At 48.9% G+C, this 18011-nt stretch overlaps 1 protein-coding gene and 1 long non-coding RNA gene across 2 annotated transcripts in view; both read right to left on the bottom strand.

Moving 5' to 3' along the window:
• Positions 1 to 16225, bottom strand: part of WNT5B (Wnt family member 5B) — a 65849-nt gene extending 49624 nt beyond the window's left edge. The window contains exon 1 of the mRNA XM_031589878.2: positions 16171 to 16225. Coding sequence (XP_031445738.2) covers positions 16171 to 16176 — 6 coding nt within the window. The 5' untranslated portion in view covers positions 16177 to 16225. The remainder of the gene's footprint in view (positions 1 to 16170) is intronic.
• LOC149919659 (uncharacterized) lies at positions 20 to 7398 on the bottom strand. The gene is made up of 3 exons (XR_016468811.1): positions 6108 to 7398; positions 3505 to 5950; positions 20 to 1062 (listed from the first exon to the last, which is right to left on the bottom strand). It is a non-coding gene; the product is annotated as an uncharacterized LOC149919659 (long non-coding RNA).
• Positions 16226 to 18011: the final 1786 nt, after the last annotated feature.

The raw sequence follows: 18011 nt of genomic DNA, 5'->3' as shown, positions 1-18011 counted from the left end.
TGGTTCCAAACTCAGGGACTGCAGTCTGCCCTGAACGAGAGCAGATGGAGCATCTGCACTCACCAGGATTTCAGAAAGGATTGACCTGACTCTGGAGGCAGGGACCAGCCAGCCAGCCTGACCACCACCAATGTGAGACAGTCAGGAGCATGCCAGCAGTTCAAACCAGGTCTCACTTCGAAGCAAATCTCCCATCATTCCCGCTGTTTGTGTGTGGTCAGCAACTTGGAGCAGCCTTTGAGCTGGCAGAATGGATTCCTTTTGGCTCAAACTGAACAGGCCAACACTCCTGAGGAGGGCACCTCACACTCCTTCATATCATAGGACCTAATCAGAGCCAGTCCTAGACAGAAGCCCCCACCACGCTGCTGCATGGATGTCTTCAGCACCCACTGCTTCACCCTCCAGCCCCACTCTATCTGTCAGCATGAGCACAGCCCCCTGAAACTGGGGCTTGGCTGCACAGAAACCAGTGTGCAGGATACCAGCAGTACCCAGTTCCTCAGGCTATCTGTTTATGAGCACCCCTGCTGGATATCACCAGGCTTTCTTCCATCCAGGCCAGCTTCGCTAGCACACTACCTTAGCCCAATCAGCAAGAAACTGGGGGTTGGAGGTAGGGACCTCGCCTGAGCATTCCCAGAAAGCCCCCTGTATCCGGTCCCCCTGTATCCTGCTGCATTGCTCCCCATGAGGAGGGGAACCATATGGGCTCTGATGCTGCCAAGTTTCCTGCTGGGCCACATGAGGGCCTACAGAGCCCACCTACCCACTGCAGCGCACATGGTGCACGATTGTCATCTCAGATCTACGGACAGAGAAGATGAAGGCCACACTTGCCACGCATCAACCCACAAGTGATTAGAAGCTCTTGGTCATCTCTGACTCCAGGCATGTTTACAGAAAGCTCTTGATGCAGAGGCGCTTGAGAACATGAGGCTCTAATTCAGCATCCATCCCCAGGTATTCCAAAGGAAGGCACTATGTGTCCATGGGGCTTGCTTAACCAGCTGCAGATGGGAAGTTGTCCTGGAGCAGGAGGCCCAATACCTCCTGAAACAGCTAGAATAAAATCCATAAATCATAAGAGTTTTATCCATATAAATATCTAATCCTTTCTGAATTCTACTAAATTCTTGGTCTCAATTATTTACGTGCTGCAAGAAAAAGTAAGTTTCACCTATGTCAGATGTTTTGTTTCAATTGGAAACCTTGTACTACGTAAAAGTACACACAGGAATGCCTGGTTTACTTCTCTGTGCTTCTACGTTTATATACTTCTGTCACGTTCTTTTTTATTACTCTTCACTCTAACTACAGATGCATAATCTTTTCAAGTCTCTTCACAGCGCTAAGCATTTTCATCACTTTTTTCTGCTAAGTATTTGTAGCAGAGTGACCGGAAACAAACACATATGATATTTTATTTTTAAGAGTGGAGGTCAGGCTGGCAGAGAATCGCACATCTTCAACCCAAAGGGAGCCAGCAGGCCCCCATGCGCAGCAGCTTTCTATAGTCACCTCGAGCAGCAAAATTCACAACTGCGGGAGCGGTTCTGCACTCCAGCGCCATGCCAGCCAACGTCAGCTGTGGTAACGCAGACGAAAAGGCATGAAACCCCATTCCCTGCCAGAGAACAAAGTCTCCCACTCATTCCTTCAGAAAGTTAAAGGTACTCATTTCTGAGGGACTTGTGGGGTGGGCAGATATGTTCACGGCAGTTCTCCAAAGATAGCTCAGAAATAACCTGGGAGGATCCCAGATGAAGGCTGGGTGTCTTCTTACATCTGTCTGGTTTGGGAGATGGAGTGTAAACAGTGGCACATTAGCTTAGATTAATTACAGACTGCCGGTATTTTGCTTTCATGTAGCGAACTCCGGGAACATAACACCGCTGATAATTAAATAGCGCCTTCCATCAAAAGGCTCCCAACCAACCACCCAGCAAACCGGCCAAGCTGTTAAGGTAGGGCTGCTGGAGAGGGACACAGCAGCAGCTTAGAAGGACACGGGAGCACAGAGCACCAGCTAAGGAAACAAAACGTTTCTACCAAAATTACAGAAGGGAATTACTGTGCGTTTTACATCACGTGCTCCACACCAAGACCTGGGAGGATTAACAGGAGTGCAAGGAGAGACCTCCGCCAGTCACACAAAGTTTTATATCCCCCCAATAAGACCGTCTCTCCCATGGCACAACACCAAATTTTATTTTTTTACTCCTGCAGCACTGGTACAGCACTTATGAGGGGAAATATTAAATAAAATAAATCTCCTACTCAGCCTTCTGCAGCCATGGGATTTCTTTGTGGCTTTGCTACAGAGTATATGAATGAAGTCCTAGTTTTACTTAGGAGACAACAGCCATGGGTGACAATACACAGAATAGGAGATGGGTGCAAGTAGAAAAGAGCTTGCAGCAATGGGATTAACCTTCTGCCTTATCACGTTCCCTCCTTCCGCACACACATGCTGCTCCTCAGCCTTTTGGGATTTTGTGCTGGGCATCATGGCCCACCAGTGCAGAGTAGACACTGGGAGATGGATGAAAAGACCTGCACCCTTTTTTCCATACACATCCCAGCAGGGCTACCACCTTCCCTCTCCTAGCTCATTTCCTCCTCTGTTCCTGCTCCTCCCAGACCCCAAGACAGCTTTCCCCTTCTTCATCCTCCTCCTCACCCTCTTGCACTCAATATCTGCAAACTAAGGGGAAGCTCATGGCCACTCCTGCTGGCACAGATGAATGAATTGCTGCTTTAAAGCCAGACCGCTCCCAAAAACTGCAGCCCCAACTCGTCAACTGTTCTCTCAAAGGTACTGAAATGTGAGAGCCATAGAAGGCAAAGAGCTGCCAGGATCTATTCACTGCCCTATGTTCATCCTTACAATGGGCAGGAAGACTGGTGAGGAGCAGCAGGCCTAAGTTTCTCCTCCCCATGGAGTCCTCTGGTAGACCAGGACTCTGCAGTTCAGGAACAAATCTCAAGACTTGCTGTTCTATGCAGGATGTTTCTTGCCCTGGAGTCCCAGGCCATAGGGCTTGGGGAAGCACTACCACATCTGTTGGGAGGTATCCTGAGTGTTAGCAGGGGCAGGGAGAGGGGTTTGAGGGAGAAAGAAGGAAGAGAGCAAGCTGTATACAGAAGCAGTGCTTACTTTTGAAGAGTTAATTACACATCATCATGGCTTAGTTAATGACCTGAGATGGACAGGTACCATCCACCTGGCACCTCCTCACCAAATAAAGGTACCTTGATGGCACATAGCACACACAGGACTGCTTTCTGTGCTACTGCTAAACAAAACCCATGAACATCCAACCCTGCTGAGCAGTAGATGGAGCACATGGCCATGGTCGAGCCTTCTATCCACTTTGGCTGGGAAACCCTCTGCCCCCAGCCCTGCCATATCCAGAACAGCATGGCAACACAGCCACAGCAGCAGTGCCCACTTGAAGAAAGCACAGGAAAAACAGAGATACAAAGCTGTCAAAGGCTTACCAAAATATCTGCTAGGAATGTTCGCTCGCCCCCCATCTTCCTAGGAATCACTGGGCAAAAGAACAGGACAGACACAGAGTCTGTGACAAAAGCTGAAGTATTTCTGTTTTCCTAACACTTTGCTGTTACAAAGAGGACAAACCACACCTGGAGGCTCAGATGGTAATGACTATCCTCTGCCCTCTTGCTGCTTGCATTCTTAGTGCCAGGTGAAGCCCATGAAGAGAAGACGTTGCTCCACCTTGTCAGCAATCACAAAGAGAGATCTCAGCCCTCATCCTCATATTTGAATCCTCCCAAATACATGTGAAGTATTTCACTGTGGTTGGTATGAAGTGCACATCAGGTGGTTCAGGGACTGTGGGTCAGGCTCCTGGTATATCCAGTACTGTACAAAAGTGGAATGTGATGGCCTTGGTCTGTAGTATAGGCCACGTTTGCCTGGCACCATGAAACAGAAGGCAGCAGTTACTTCGTTATCTCTAGGTTAAATGTTAGACCTTATTCTGAACAGTCTCCTTATCTCCTAGTTTAGTAAGACTGCCATAGACACAGGCATTCCTCTCACTTCTAGAGAAGAAGAAAGAAAAACACGTTCAGCAGCCAGAGATGTGACTGCTGTGTGTGAGACGTGGGCAGGAGCTGCTGGCTTGATCTGGGCGGACAATGAGGACTTCACCGCTTATTTGTCAGGGTGAGTTCCCCAGGAGGCCCCAGCTCTGTGCTACCAGTGCAGCCACACTGGGCCTGGTGAGTAGACACCCAGGCTAGCTCAGGTGCTGCACCTCAACATTTCCATGCTCTGGAAATGTGGAAGGAAAACAAGCCTCAAATCATGGCTAGAAGCTGCAAATCTAAACCCTCTCTAGGCCCTAAGTTGTGTCTGTTCATCATGCATTTCTTAGAGTCGTACCCTTCTGTCCCAGTATATCTAAAAGCCCAAGGATCGCAGTTGTCAGCGTGCCGCCAGACCTGGAGTTCCCCCTGATATATTTAGAGCACTCAGAATCGCACCAGCTCCTCTACTAAGTAAGCCATGATACTCAAACATGATATATTTTTTTATTTACTTTTTAAGGTGTCCTATCCAAAGAAGCTCTTGGATCTTAAATTTGGATGCTGAACAAGAAAGTGATGGTTCTCCAGTGTTATTTTGTTGCCGCAGTTAGCTTGTTTTTTTTTATTTTAGAGAGAAGGTTTTACGTCTCAATTTTCAAGGACAAGCTCCTGATCGAGACTAAAATTCTAGGTGAGACAACTGCCCAAATACATCTGACCCTAGGCCGAAAATAAAAGCTGGCTTCCCACCGTAGTTTCCAAGTAAACTCCACCAAATGACGCAGTGCCCCATACTGCATTTCACAGACACTGCGGATATATTTAGTGTAGGATGCCCCTCCCAAAGCACAGCTTGGGGCACAACTGGCCGAGCAGAACCCAGACAGAAACATGGGAAAATGAACCCAGCAAACCATTCTCTGCCCTGGTAGCGTGGCTTTTGTTTCTTTGCTTTGCTGAAACAAAACAAAACAAACAAAAACAAAAGAACTTCGCAAGAGGAGTTTTATTTTCAGAGCAGGCAGCAAACCCAGGAACCATAATTAGGTTCTGGAAATTAGAGGTTTAATTTATTGGTGTTGTCAAATGTCCTTTGTGTTTCCCTCCAAGCCTAAGAAGGGAACGTAGAGGACACAGAGGACACGTGCTTCTTGGGTGTGTTGCAAGAGGAAAGGAAGGCAGCAATGCACAAGCATCACAGAAGAATGAACACGCTGGGACTCCCCTTTCAGAGTGTAAAGCCAAGGGGCCGCTGGCAATACTAGCAATATTTAGGTGCATAAAGAAGCACACTGGCTGCTTTGGCAATGTATAAAAGTGCCTGAGGAAGATGGAATAATACCTTATTGCAGATTAGAAATTAAACAAGAAATCAAGCCAAAACCTAACCACAAGGTTGCACAAACAGGAGAATCCAGACAATACCCTTATCCCACAGCTTTCCCTAACAAAAGTGATTCTTCTGTAAGCCTTTGGGAACCTTTTGTGTTGAAAGAGGAACTTTCCGTTCAGAGCAAGGCTAAGCAGAGTGCGATTCATTAGGCAAACCTCAGTGCAAAGCACAAAGCAATTTCCCTTATTGTTTTCCTCATCCCCAGATGGGAGGAGGTTGGATGGGGCCAGGGAAGGTTCACGGCCATGAAAAGACTTTAATGTCTGAATGGTACCACAAACACAAAAAGATTTCTTAGAGCTGCACTGCTTCATTCTCCTGCAGCAATTTAGGAGGTTGAGCTGAGTAGCTGCCTCCCAGATTTCTCAATCTTTCTTCCTTTTCCTCTGAACAGTGCTCTCACTCTCTCAGCCTCCTTTCCGTGGCCTTCCTTCAGCCAGCAATGTCTGAACGCAGCTTTTTGCTCCCAGAACATCATCAGTGCCCCAGACCAGCCTACAAAGAAAGGAGACTATTATTTAAAGAGGTGCAGAGAGGAACTGGGATGTGATCTTTATCACTGACCCTGGGGTATCCTACAGCCCAGGACCACAATGTGCTGAGACATGAATAACTCTGCTCCTGCAGGGAAGGCTGGGCAGTCTGGCCATACCTGACAAAGATCCAAGAGTTAACCAGGGTTAGAAGTCCTTTTGCACATCGGTGTCCTGTTTCACGGTCACACAACCACAGAGAGGAACAATGGCTTGCAGCATACAACTTGAGGAAACCTCTTTTTCTTCTCAGATTTTTGAAAAGCAGTATGATCTTTCTCTGATTTGAGATAAGCAATTATTCATAAAAACTCCTGCAAATATTTCCTGTCCTGTAGACTGTTTCTGTACACACTGCTGAAAATCTGATACCTGAACACACCAGGCTAACAGACGTGGCTTCTTATTCCTAAGTAGATACAGTTCCTAGAAACAAATTTAGGATGCAAATATTCAAAGTGAAGATTTCAAAATGCAGGTCCCTTCAATACCATTTGCTATTGGTAGTTATGAGCTTTTCTGTTATTAAAATCTCTTGTTAGAATATTCACAAAGAGCACGGAAGGATCTTCAGTCGCAGTCAAACGCTACTCTAAATACTGGCTGAAATTAGAAGAAAAGTTAAAACATTCACCTGGCTCATCATCCTTCCCGTGATGTAATGTTTGTAACAGGCCCGCCAAGGCAATCCACAGGGGAAGCTGCCGTGAGAACCACTCTTTTCCCCTTCAAGAACATGTCTCCTGCTCGTTTAGACTAATTGATTTCACACACAGTTGTTTATGTGTGTGGCCTCCCTTGATTTTCTCAGCTCTCTTGGCTCCAAACAAAACAGCTTAGGGATGTAGAGATGGAGCCAGTTGCATTTTGGAAGAGTGGAGATAACACCTCAAAGCCAAACAGAAAAAGGCATTTCTTGGTTCAGGGACTTTCTCTGGATTACGCTTTGAGGCAACTTTACAAAAGCACGCTTCTGGGGAACACCATAAAACTGCTTCAGAGACAGCGTGCAGAGCCTGGAAAACATTCCCAACCATAGTGGAAAGGGGAAAAAGTAACTTCTGAGCAGGAAGATAAATGGCAGCTTGCAGGATATCAAACAACAAACAACCAAGTATCTGTCTCACGTTTTCGAATGTCCTGATGTCACATGAGAGCTTGTTGCTGTGCCAAGAGAGCATCAGAGTTCTGCTTTGTGCATGGATTCTGTATCAGGAAGCCATGCAGCGAACTACCAAACACTGGTTAGAAAGGAAAATTTATCTTGGGCAAGAAATCTGGATATTAATTTGAAAACACAACACAGAGTAAGGAAGATTAACTGCCCTCAGCCTCTCCAGACCAGCCATGTGGACGCGCCACAGATTCAATCTGCAGTGAATTACAAGTCATCGCACACAAAGTATTGGAGTAGCCAGCCAGCAAAACCAGTGGAAATATACTTTTGTGGATCTGGTCAGAGAATGGAATCTCTGTTCCCCAAGAAGGTCTGGGATTTCAGCATTTGCCTTCATCCCAAGGAAGGATGAAAGGTCAAAATATTATACTATTTCATGTCATGAACAATTCCAAATGCTTTTGATTTGAAAATGCAGAGAAAAAAAAAAGCACAAAGTATTATTGATAGAAACAAAACACTCAACACAAAACACTGATGCAAAACAAGAGATTTCAGTATGTGGATCTGAAATTTAAACTCTTGTTTCAGGTTTCAACTTCAAATGACACTGAGTGGCAATTGGAAACAGATATCATTAGGTTTTGAAATATCACTATGAAAAAACATGTTTTCCTTCTGAAAATTTCATTGTAGACCAAAGCATGTCTTCTAGTCAAAACCTATTATTTTACCAGCTCCATGTTTGTTCCTGTTGCCTGCTTGAGGAGAGGGCATGTGCTCCAAGGATATGGATGTCCCCAGTGTCAGTATGCCCACTGGGACACACCAGGAACCAGGTGTGGTTGGCCTCTGTGAGGCCATCTGTATGCCATCATCTACACTTACACATTAGACTCTCTCATATTCTACTCTGATACATTACAGAGCAATTACTGATTTCAACTTCAAGGAAAGGGTCTGTAGTGTCAGATAAGCTCCGGACAAAAGAACCCCACTTTTACACAGAGATGATGGGGAAGATCTGGAGACAGCCCTAAATGCCCCACAGAGCAGCACTTCTTATTGAGCACATTTGATTACAGAACTCTTTCCCATGGTCTGCTTTGCAAAATCTTGGAAAGGACAAAGCAAATGGGACTCTGAAAACATTATATCACCTCTTGACACTTGTTACTTATTTAATATTGGTTCTTTACAGAAAGAAAACAACAACAACAAAAAGATCTGAACTGAAAGTCTAGGAATCCTCAACATTTCTGAAGATGTCTGTAAGCAAACACAAAACCAACAGCAACCCCTGCCCTGTGCAGAAATAACCACTGTTTTCTGAAGAACTGGGGACAACGAGAGAAAGCAGTATAGCACAAACACGGGGTTGTGAAGTTCAACCAAAAAGGCACCCATGCCACTAATGTCTGGTTTTCCTGACAAATGGGATGAGGAGCATGAGCCTGCAAGTCTGCACTGCATTAACACCACTCAGCGAGTCGATCTGTGGCACAGGACCTCAAGTTATAAGTCAGCAAGTTGGTCTGAAAGAACAGTAGTACGTGCTGAGGTGTGCTGAGAGAAAGCACTACCAAGGAAAAGAGTGGAAGGATCAAGTGATACATTTAACACTCTTGACACTGAAAGTCAAAGGCTCCTGCCCACTTGGGCAGAGGAGATGAGGGGATAAGCAAATCTCAGTGAGAAAGAGATTTCAATGACAACAGCGCTCAGCAGGGCAGCGACATTTGCCTGAGATCCAAATGGGGACTGAATTTTTTGAAAGTGACTCCACTGCTTTCAACACCAGACCAAGCCTGCTCCACTGACAGACCTTCTGGGTGACAGTCGACGACTTGGGAATGGGTATTGCTTAGGGGCTCTTTCAGTCCCAAAGGGGATCCTCCTCCTGGGCCTCCCTCACCGCTGCACATGTCCTCTTGCACAAAGGTTTAATGGATAATCCAAAGAGGGATTGGGGCTCAGTGAAATCAACACTTCTTTTACCAAGAGGAAAAATGGGTCTGCATAAATATGGAGCCTGCATAGGTGAGAGGCAAAGCTCTTTATCCCTCCATGCTGCGATGGTGAGCAGTATTCAGCCACCTTCCATCTGCTCAGTTTGGAGGTGACTGCATGAAGTGCGAGGTTCACCAATCCGAATCTCACACAGGTTCACAGAAAGTGGCAAGGAACCGACAGAGCCTTATCTCTAATGTATTTAAAATACATTTCCTAATTTGGCTTTGACCATAAGCCAAAGTCAGGCTTCATTAAAACAAACTACCTCTGTCTGAACATTACCACTTTTCCTATTGCTTGCAGCTTGGTTTTATGCTTGACTTCTAGCATCATTTTGTACCTCACTAAGGCTTGGTCCAGACTACTATCAAGTTTACCCCACAAAACTTTGTTAGTTTGTGGAGTAAAAAAAAAAACAAAAACAAACAAACAAACAAAAAAAACAAACCAAAACAAACCATATGCCCCAGTTAATACCACTGTACTGCCATGGATCCCAGCAGGAGCTGTTGCTGCTCCCATTCATGTTCTGGAAGGTGTCACAAACAGGCAGGCAGTGCCAGTGCTCTGCCATGGATGGGATTTAACAAGAGCAGTCGAGTGCAGACAGAGGCTGATGGGAATCAACCATTCCCTGTAGGCAAGTCTGACCTAATGGCACAATTTTCTTTGAAAATACAGAAGTTTTAGATGCCTAGTGAACAAAAAAATGTGGTTGTTATGTGCAGTAGGTTCTTATGCTTTTGAGTGCCACTGCAGTCATGCAGACTTGTAGATCAACTAACTGAGTTGTGCAGAAAACAACTGGCTCTCGAACCTTTCAGGATTGCACAGGCCCCTTGGAAAGCAGCAGAGATGCTGAAAGAGCCTGAGCAGCCACAATAAAAACTGCACATAAACAGCGCTGCGCTCACCGAGCTCACCCAGCTGAAAACTTTCTCACCGTTAATAAAAAATTATTAGAAGTTCATTTTGTCCTTTGGCAAAACTCCCGAACAGCTTGTTAAGAATAGATGGAAATGGGGAATAGTTATAAAAACAGAGGAGAAATTGTGACAGGGAATTGGTTGTAATTCACACGAGCACTAACTCGGCTCTACCTGCGTGGTGGGCCGCGAAGCTCTGCAGGTGGAACAACAGCTGCAGTCGCACACGGGGCGGCAGATGTCAGTGGGAAATCTGGTTTGTGCATGCTCTGTGCTGGAGCAAGAAGTGACATCCTGGTTCAAAACCAGAGGTCTCTCCTACAGCATGCAGGGTAATGGGGCTACCTCATGAATATCTGCATCCCCTCAGTGCGGGACTGTAAAATTCCAGTTGGTTTTTTAGTACACGTGGCTGGGCAGAATCAACAGTGATGACAGCCACAGGGTACCCAAAGCATCCCAGCTGTGACACAGAAATGATAATGGCAACATATTTACTAAACAAAACCCCGGCATTCTGCCACATCCAATGTTTGGTAATTATAGCAAGTCCGTACCGCAGAACATAATCGGGAAATCTCTAAACTGCTCTATCTGTAAAAAGAGAAGGAGAAAAGAAACTTCATTTTCTTCTACATGGTATCGCTTTTTTATGACTGCAGCCAACTCCGAAGTACTTAGGAACGCCCCAGAGACTAATGAACCTGACAGCCACAAAATGATATTTTCTGAAAAATGTCCTATTAATGGCGTACTTGGGCTCACACGTTTTTCTCGTCATTCTTTCATGTGTAACAAAGCTCAGAGAGGTTTTAACAGCTAAGCGAAGATACGCTCGGTTTATTTGCTTTAGAACTGACTTGCACGTAACAGAGGTGCCACAGTTCTCCAGGACTCTGTGGAACAATGATACTGAAACAGCCAAGAGAACAATTGGAAGGTAAATTCAGGGAGAACTCTGAAGTATCAGTACTGGTATGACTGTTGTTAACCCTCTGCCCTTAGCGATGTTTAAAAAAATAGCCTGAACACATGCTCTATCCAACAACTTCACAATCTCCTTCATCTCTAAAGCTTAGAAAAAGTACACTCTATTCTCCCCAAATCCTTCAAAATAAACTACAACTTAAGCTTTATATATAAAAAAACTTCACATATAAACTTGATATAGAAATATATCTCTATTTATCTATCTATAAAAGATACAACGCTGCTCTCCTTTTCCTAAGAGAAAAACTATCAAACCCTTCAAGGTTTTTTATGACCTAATGAAGAACAAAAATTACACCCAAACCCTTTTTTCAAGTCCATGCATGCAACAGTGCCACAAATTCTCTGGCCACAGCCGATGTCTACTCAAGCAAGATTTGCCTTATTGGAGCATCCTTGCCAGAGACCTACAGAATGCATTATTTTATCTGATTTCATTTTTCCTAATGCTATTCCTGCTCCTGAGACAGTCTTTCAAAACTGAGTCGTCACTTTGAGTAATCAATTCCAGACTGTTTAAGCCAGCCCAAGTGTCAGAATGAGCCGAACCTGGGGAAAAAAAAAAAATAAATCAAGACCTTTGACAGCATTTCAAGCTGGATGCCCCAAATCACTAGTCACTGCTGAAAAACTTGGCCTTCGATACCCTTCCTCTGAATACAAGGGCATTAAACAGAAGGCCACCGGCTTAGCTCAAAGAGTGACAGAGGAGGCCAGGATTCAAACCATCTCTCTCATGTGGTAGACCACAGCATTAACTACACGACAACCAGGCATGCCCAGAAAAGCAGAGATCAATTAAGGGTCTCTTGCAGGAATATGCAGGACACTACTGGTCTGATCCTGCCGTTTTTATGAAGATGAATAAGGCTGCCAGGTTGGGCCGTATTTACTGTACCAGATTCTGAAACTCTACAGAAAGTTAATTCTGCCCAGCCCAACAGAAATAGGAGTGCTTCCTCTCCTTGGCTTTGCCCTCTCGCCAGCTATTTGAAGCCAAGGAGCACATCGGTGAGCTCCCAAACAAACTGGGACCAGCGCCAGCCCAGAGAAGCCCAGTTCCATACCAAGCAAAGTAAGTAAGACACATCCATCAGGAAGGACCTACAGAGCAACACTGAGTCCAGCAGGGCTGCAAGAGCCACAGACCCTTTAGAGACAGCCATGGAGCTCTTCAGCATGTTGGGAATCCCTCTGGGATTGATCACAGCCAGAATGAAAACGGCTGTAGGCTGTAAAGGGACAAAGGGAGATGTCCCAAAGCCCACTGCAGCATACATAGGGCAAGAAAGAACATCTGGAGATAAGAGACAGAGACCCTCCACCTAAGAGCTCTGAGGTCCCAATTTTGCGCAGTCAGGTTTAAAAATAAAGCCAGAAGCAGGGAGGATGAGCTGCCCAGGACCTAGAAAGAACCAGTGCCTGCTGGAGAGAAGTACTGAGCAGCAAACCACGGGCCTGAGGCCGCCAGGAAACACTGCAGCAAGAGCCAGACCCGCAGCTCAGCCACAAGAGAGCAGGTTGGCTTTGGAGGGATGAAGCCAGCCAGGGAGTTAAATATAGACAGGTAAACAGAGCAAGGGGAAGAGACAGGGTTCACACAGCTCCTGCTGCCTGCCTGGGGAGGGCACCCCAATAAATGTGCAGGGTGCAACCACAGGCAGAGGTGCCTTCATGTAGGCCACAGCAGAACTGTGTCCCCAAGGAGGTGTGCGTGGGCTGCAGTCCCATCAGCCAGGCTCTGACAGATGTGAGGCTGAGCGCAGACAGAAGGTAACAGAGAAAATGCAAGACCACAGAGATGGTGTGGTGCCAGAGCCCTGCTGAGCAACCATGCTGAGGGAAAAGGGCGTGAAGGAAGAGGTTTGGTGATTGCTTGTGACACTTAATGAAAGAAGAAGGAGTTAAAGTCTTGCAAACTCAGCCAAATTTTAACTTGAGTCTTCCCGGCCCAGAGGACTCGAGGGGATACACAGCACTGCCTTCCTCCAGCTGTCTGCAGCCTCACTGCAAGTCATCAAACTCCATGGCATGTTTCACAGCGTCCAAGGACAAGTGAAGGATCCCCACAGACGGGCAGGCTGCAGCGTACAGCGGTCTCAGCTTGCAAAGCGCTTCTGCGAAGAAAGGCTGCGTAATTACAAGGGACGTGAGAGCATCCCTACTTTGTGAGACAGCTGCACTGCGAAGCGGCAATCTGCTTTCAATGGCCCTGCTGCTCTGCCTCTCTCACAGCAGAGGAAGATTTGTGTAAGCTTTGTCAATCCTCACACCAAGGCTCGAAGGGGCATGGAATCGCATGGCCCGGTCCTGCCATGATTCTGTATGTATGTTTCCATCCAGCTATCTCTGCAGCCAGCCCCATCACTCATGAAATAAAGTGCATCTTCCAAAAAGATACTCCGTCTTTATTTGAGGATTTTAAGAGCTAACGTTTCCTTTGGCAGTTTGTTCCGATGGCTCATCACCCGGCTGTCAAACATGTTGCCTAGTGCTAACGTGAATGCACATAGCCAAAACATCCATCCACACACTGTTGTGCACAGCTCTCTCCCTGAATCAAAAAGCTGTTCGAGTACCAGCTAATTCCTAGCACTGAATGCACTCGGATGTCACACCAACCCACCTCCCAGTTCTCTCTCTGAAACGCTGCTTAGGTCCACATTCCTTAAATCTCCCATTAGAAAGGATTGTTTCCAGACCAGGAATAACTCCCGTGAATCCCCTCTGCACCACCTTCCATGTTAATGAAGTTGTATCCCTTTTCCAGCAAGCCAACATCCCTTCCTCTGTAAAAAAAGTGGAAGTACATCATGGACTGGGCAGTCGTACGTGACAACATGCCTTGGCTATCCATGTCCTGATTTAAGAAGTACTGTGCTTAGAAGTCTTTCTGAAATACTTCTTGTGTGTGTGTGCGTCCAATTAATTTTTAAATGATGAAATGGTTTTCACCAGAACTCTGATCAGTCATTAGGAAAAAAAGTTTTTCTAAACAGAAACAATTTATATTCATTTAACTGAGCAATAGTGCAGTTTTCAGAAAAGACTGGTTTCCCTGCAAGTCTCGAAACCCAAACCTGACAACTTCGGAAGAAAAGACTTAAGATCTAAAGCAGTCCAGGAACACAGAGGCTTACTGGACTAGAAAAAGAACACTGAAGGTGATTCCACTGATCTATTTGGGTTTCTAAGTTTCATAACGTTTGATTGCCTGCTAAGTACCCAAACTCCTGGAAACTTCAGTGTACACAAATGTGAATTTTTCTTTAAAAAGCTGTTTCTGGTCTTTGAAGAAAAAGTCTTGAAAAGACTTTTCAATGACTTACCTCCTAAAAAAAAGTAAAAAAACCCAACGTTTTAGACTCAGCATTTCCAAGGCTTCAATTTTTTCAATGGATCTCATGAATTTTTGCAGATTTGAAGGGAAGGGGCTGGGAGAGAAGCCCCTCAGTGGTGGAAGCCAGCAGCAACAACTTCAGCTTCAGCATGCCCCGAAAAGAGGCCAGTAACACACACAGGGACATTTTAGCTTTGCATACAATAGAGACTAGGCAAAGGACACAGCTGCCAAGAGGAGAGGTGAACCAACCCCCAAGTCACCGAATGAGCTGTGGGGAGACTCACTTCCAAAAGGAAGGAATCCCTTACTGACGCTCCTGGACACGGAGCGTGAGTGAGCGATGGAGCCTGGGAGCTCAGGAAATCCATGCCTGGGCTGTGGCCAGCTCTCCTGTCCAACTCTGCCTCCTACCCTCAGCTGGCAGGCAAACCTTTTGCTTTTCCCCTCATATACTTGGCTGATTTCACGAAAGAAGAAAGGAAAAAAAAAAAAAGAGTGCTTGGGCTAGCTTTGCTGCCACACTTGGTGGCTTATTCCATGTTCTGGATGTGTGAAGAAAACTCCACCTGAACTCCTTCAGCACCCAGCCTTTACTTTGTACAAATCCATGTGTCCACGGATGGGACACTGGTTCAAGAGGAGTTTGTCCCTTTGAGAAAGTCCTCAGCAGGAAAGAACATGCAGTGTGGAGCAGTCAGGAGAGGAGGTACTGGGGCAAAAGACAGCCCCTGTGCACCACTGAAGTGTGGCAGGACACACTGTCAGAAACGTGCACTTGAAGAACGTGATGGATGTACACCAGTTCCTGGCTACAAAGAAAAAATGAAGCAAGAACATAAATACTGCTCCATGTGTGAGCAAGAGCACTGCTTGCAAGGAGACAAACATATGAGCAGGTGGGTGCAGACGGAAGAGCAAGGGTGATGATGAACACTTCTGGAGAGCATTAGGAGGCAAGAAAAAGTTGCACAGTGAGCACGACAAGCATGCTCAACTGGTGGCAGAAGAAAAACGCAAAGAACATGGGGCAGCAAAGTGTGTCACAGCACACAAAGATATATTTGGGGAAGTTCTTTTGCCACTATGAGAGAAGTACTGCACCGCGATTCTCAGAAAAAGCAAGTTTCGTAGAACAGCGTGCTTGTTATGGGCACAGCTACGATGCTGGCACCCTGGTGCCGTGACACCAGACGCCCCATCGCTGCTGGAGCGTGTTTCCAGGGCACGAACACCATCTCCCGTGCTGCTGCCCGCGTCGAGGCCCGCTGCCGCACTGAGGGCACTAGGGGCAGAGCGACAGCGTGGGCACGGAGCTCGCAGGAGGGCACGGACTTCGTCCCAGAGGAACACCCCTTCTCCTCTGGGAGTACCGCTCGCCTTATAGGGGTACACCTGCTTTGCCAGTCCCGCCCGTCGCATCACCGAGGAGCGTCCGGCCGCTGTCGGCCGCCTCCCTTCCACCGCCGCGGCTCCCGGTCCCCTCCCGACCTCAGCCCGCGCCCCGCTCGGCACCCCCCGATGGCCCCTTCCCCGCCGCCGGAGCAGCCCGGAGCGGCATCCGTCCGATGGTCGGGAGGTGTGCGGGGCCGCCGCCGACGGGCGGCGAGAGGCGCTGCCGCGCTCGGGGCTGCCGGAGCGCGGCGATCCCCGGCGCCGCCTCTCGCCGTGGACGGGACGGGAGCGGCCCGCGGAGCCGCGCCGCCCGGCAGCGGGACGCCTCCCTCCCCGCCCTCCTCCTCCTCCTCCTCCTCCTCCTCCTCCCTGCCCCGCCGCCGGCCGGGGCCGCCTCCTACCTGCATCTCCCCGGCGCCGTGTCCCCGGGCGGCGGCGGCAGGTGAGCGAGTGCCCGCGGCGGGCACGGGGCCCCGCGCCCCCCGCCGCGTCGGCCGGAGACCGCTTGGGGACGCACCTGCCCCGGGGCCGCGGCCCCCGCGCCGCGCTGAGCCCCCGCCGGCGGCGAGAGGGGAGCGGGGGGCGGCTCCCGGCGCTGCCCTCCCCGGCGGCGCTGGGCTGCGAGATCGGCGGCTCCGAAGGCGACTCCCGGCCGAAGTTGGCGGCGGCGAGTGCCGGGCCCGGGAGGTGCCGGCGGATCCCGGGGGCTCCGGCCGCCTCCGCCCCGCCTCCCCCCGCCCCGCGCCCGCCCCCTGCGCCCGCCCCGCCGCGGGCACCGCCGCCGCCGCCGGCGGGAAGGGGACGGGCGGCGGGCTGGGGCCGGACCCGGGGCGCCGCCGGCGGGGAGCTCCGCGCCGACGGCCCGGAGTAGTGGAGTGGGACGGGGAGACTCTGGGGGCACCGGGCCGCCCGCAGGTCGCTGCCGCCGCAGCTTTTGCCGTGGGGCGCGGACAGCCGCGCCCCCCCCCCCTACCGGGAGCCAGAGGCGGTGTGAAGCTGTCCCCCCCGACAGCTGGTTCTCAGCGAGCAAAGCCACCCCGTGCCCGCATCGCTGGCATCACGTCGAGGGACTTTCCCCCGCCTCTGCGTCCATTACACTCGACAGATTCACTGCCAGATTCTGGCTTGCCCTGATAGGAGCAGGGGGTGGCCAAGGGGCTTCTGCAGGATCACCATATCTTGACATGGGGATCGCTGAGCACCGTGCTCAGCCCTTGGCGTGGCTGAGATGTGAGCGCACGCACAGTTATTTGCCTGGCCTCCGAGCTGGGTGGCAGCCCAATGGCTGCACAAAGCCAGGATTTACACTTGTTGCATTGGGATCCCTATCTCAGGGCCCCATGGTGTCTGTAATCCAAAATCTCTGTGCAGTGGGAGCTCCAGAGCCTGGCATGAAGCACAAGGAACAACCAAGCCAGGCCTGTGCCTCTCACAGCCACATGCAGGTGGGCATTAGGATGAAGTCACACTGGGGAGACACCTGGCCCATGTTTGGATCATGTTGCTCCAGCCACGTACCCGTGCACAAGCATCTGTTTGCAAACAAACAGCCCCAAGGATCTGTGTGTGTTCCCAGTGGGGAACGCTAACGTGAGCATTTGGAGAAGAGCAGGTGAGGGCTGGGGCACAGGATGCACAGTGCCATTGATTGCAGGCTCTCCATGTCTTAATTTACAACCATTCCCATCACAGCGGTCATTAGCAATACTTTCTTTTAATGTGAGCAGGGGGGTAGAAGAGGTGCAGCTGGAGGTAAACAGTAACCTGGTGCTTGTAGCAGGAAATAAGGACCCATTGTCCTCAGTGGTACGTAACCAGGAAGATAATAGCCGGGACAGCAAATACCAACTAATTAGAGGGGAAATGCTGCCCTGAAATTGCAGCTGGCTGCAGGAAATGTTGGGTACCAGCTTTTATCCCTCCAAAGGTGGAGCTGCTTTACGGTGCTCCTCTGTCAGACTTTCAGCTTTGCACATTTGGGCTTCAGAGTGCAGACGTGGCGGGGTGCCGCCTGGGGAGCCACTGAACTGTGAGGTCCCCCTTGGGGCAACTGTAGGTGTGAGGAGGAGCATCACAACCCGGGGCATGGTGGTAGGTGGCTTGCTCTGTCGAGTGACATGCTTTTTCACTGTGGTGTGACAAGGGGCAGCTGGTCACGGTGGGTCAGAAGGCCTGGGTCCTCGTTGGTGCCTCTGATACGATGCCACCGAGTACTGGGGCTGCTCCATGTCCTATGATACCT

The sequence above is a fragment of the Phasianus colchicus genome, chromosome 1, assembly GCF_987193195.1.
Source record: "Phasianus colchicus chromosome 1, bPhaCol1.hap1.1, whole genome shotgun sequence".
Taxonomy (NCBI): Eukaryota; Metazoa; Chordata; class Aves; order Galliformes; family Phasianidae; genus Phasianus; species Phasianus colchicus.
The sequence above is the reverse complement of the archived record's forward strand: the minus strand, read 5'-3'. Positions and strand labels throughout refer to the sequence as shown.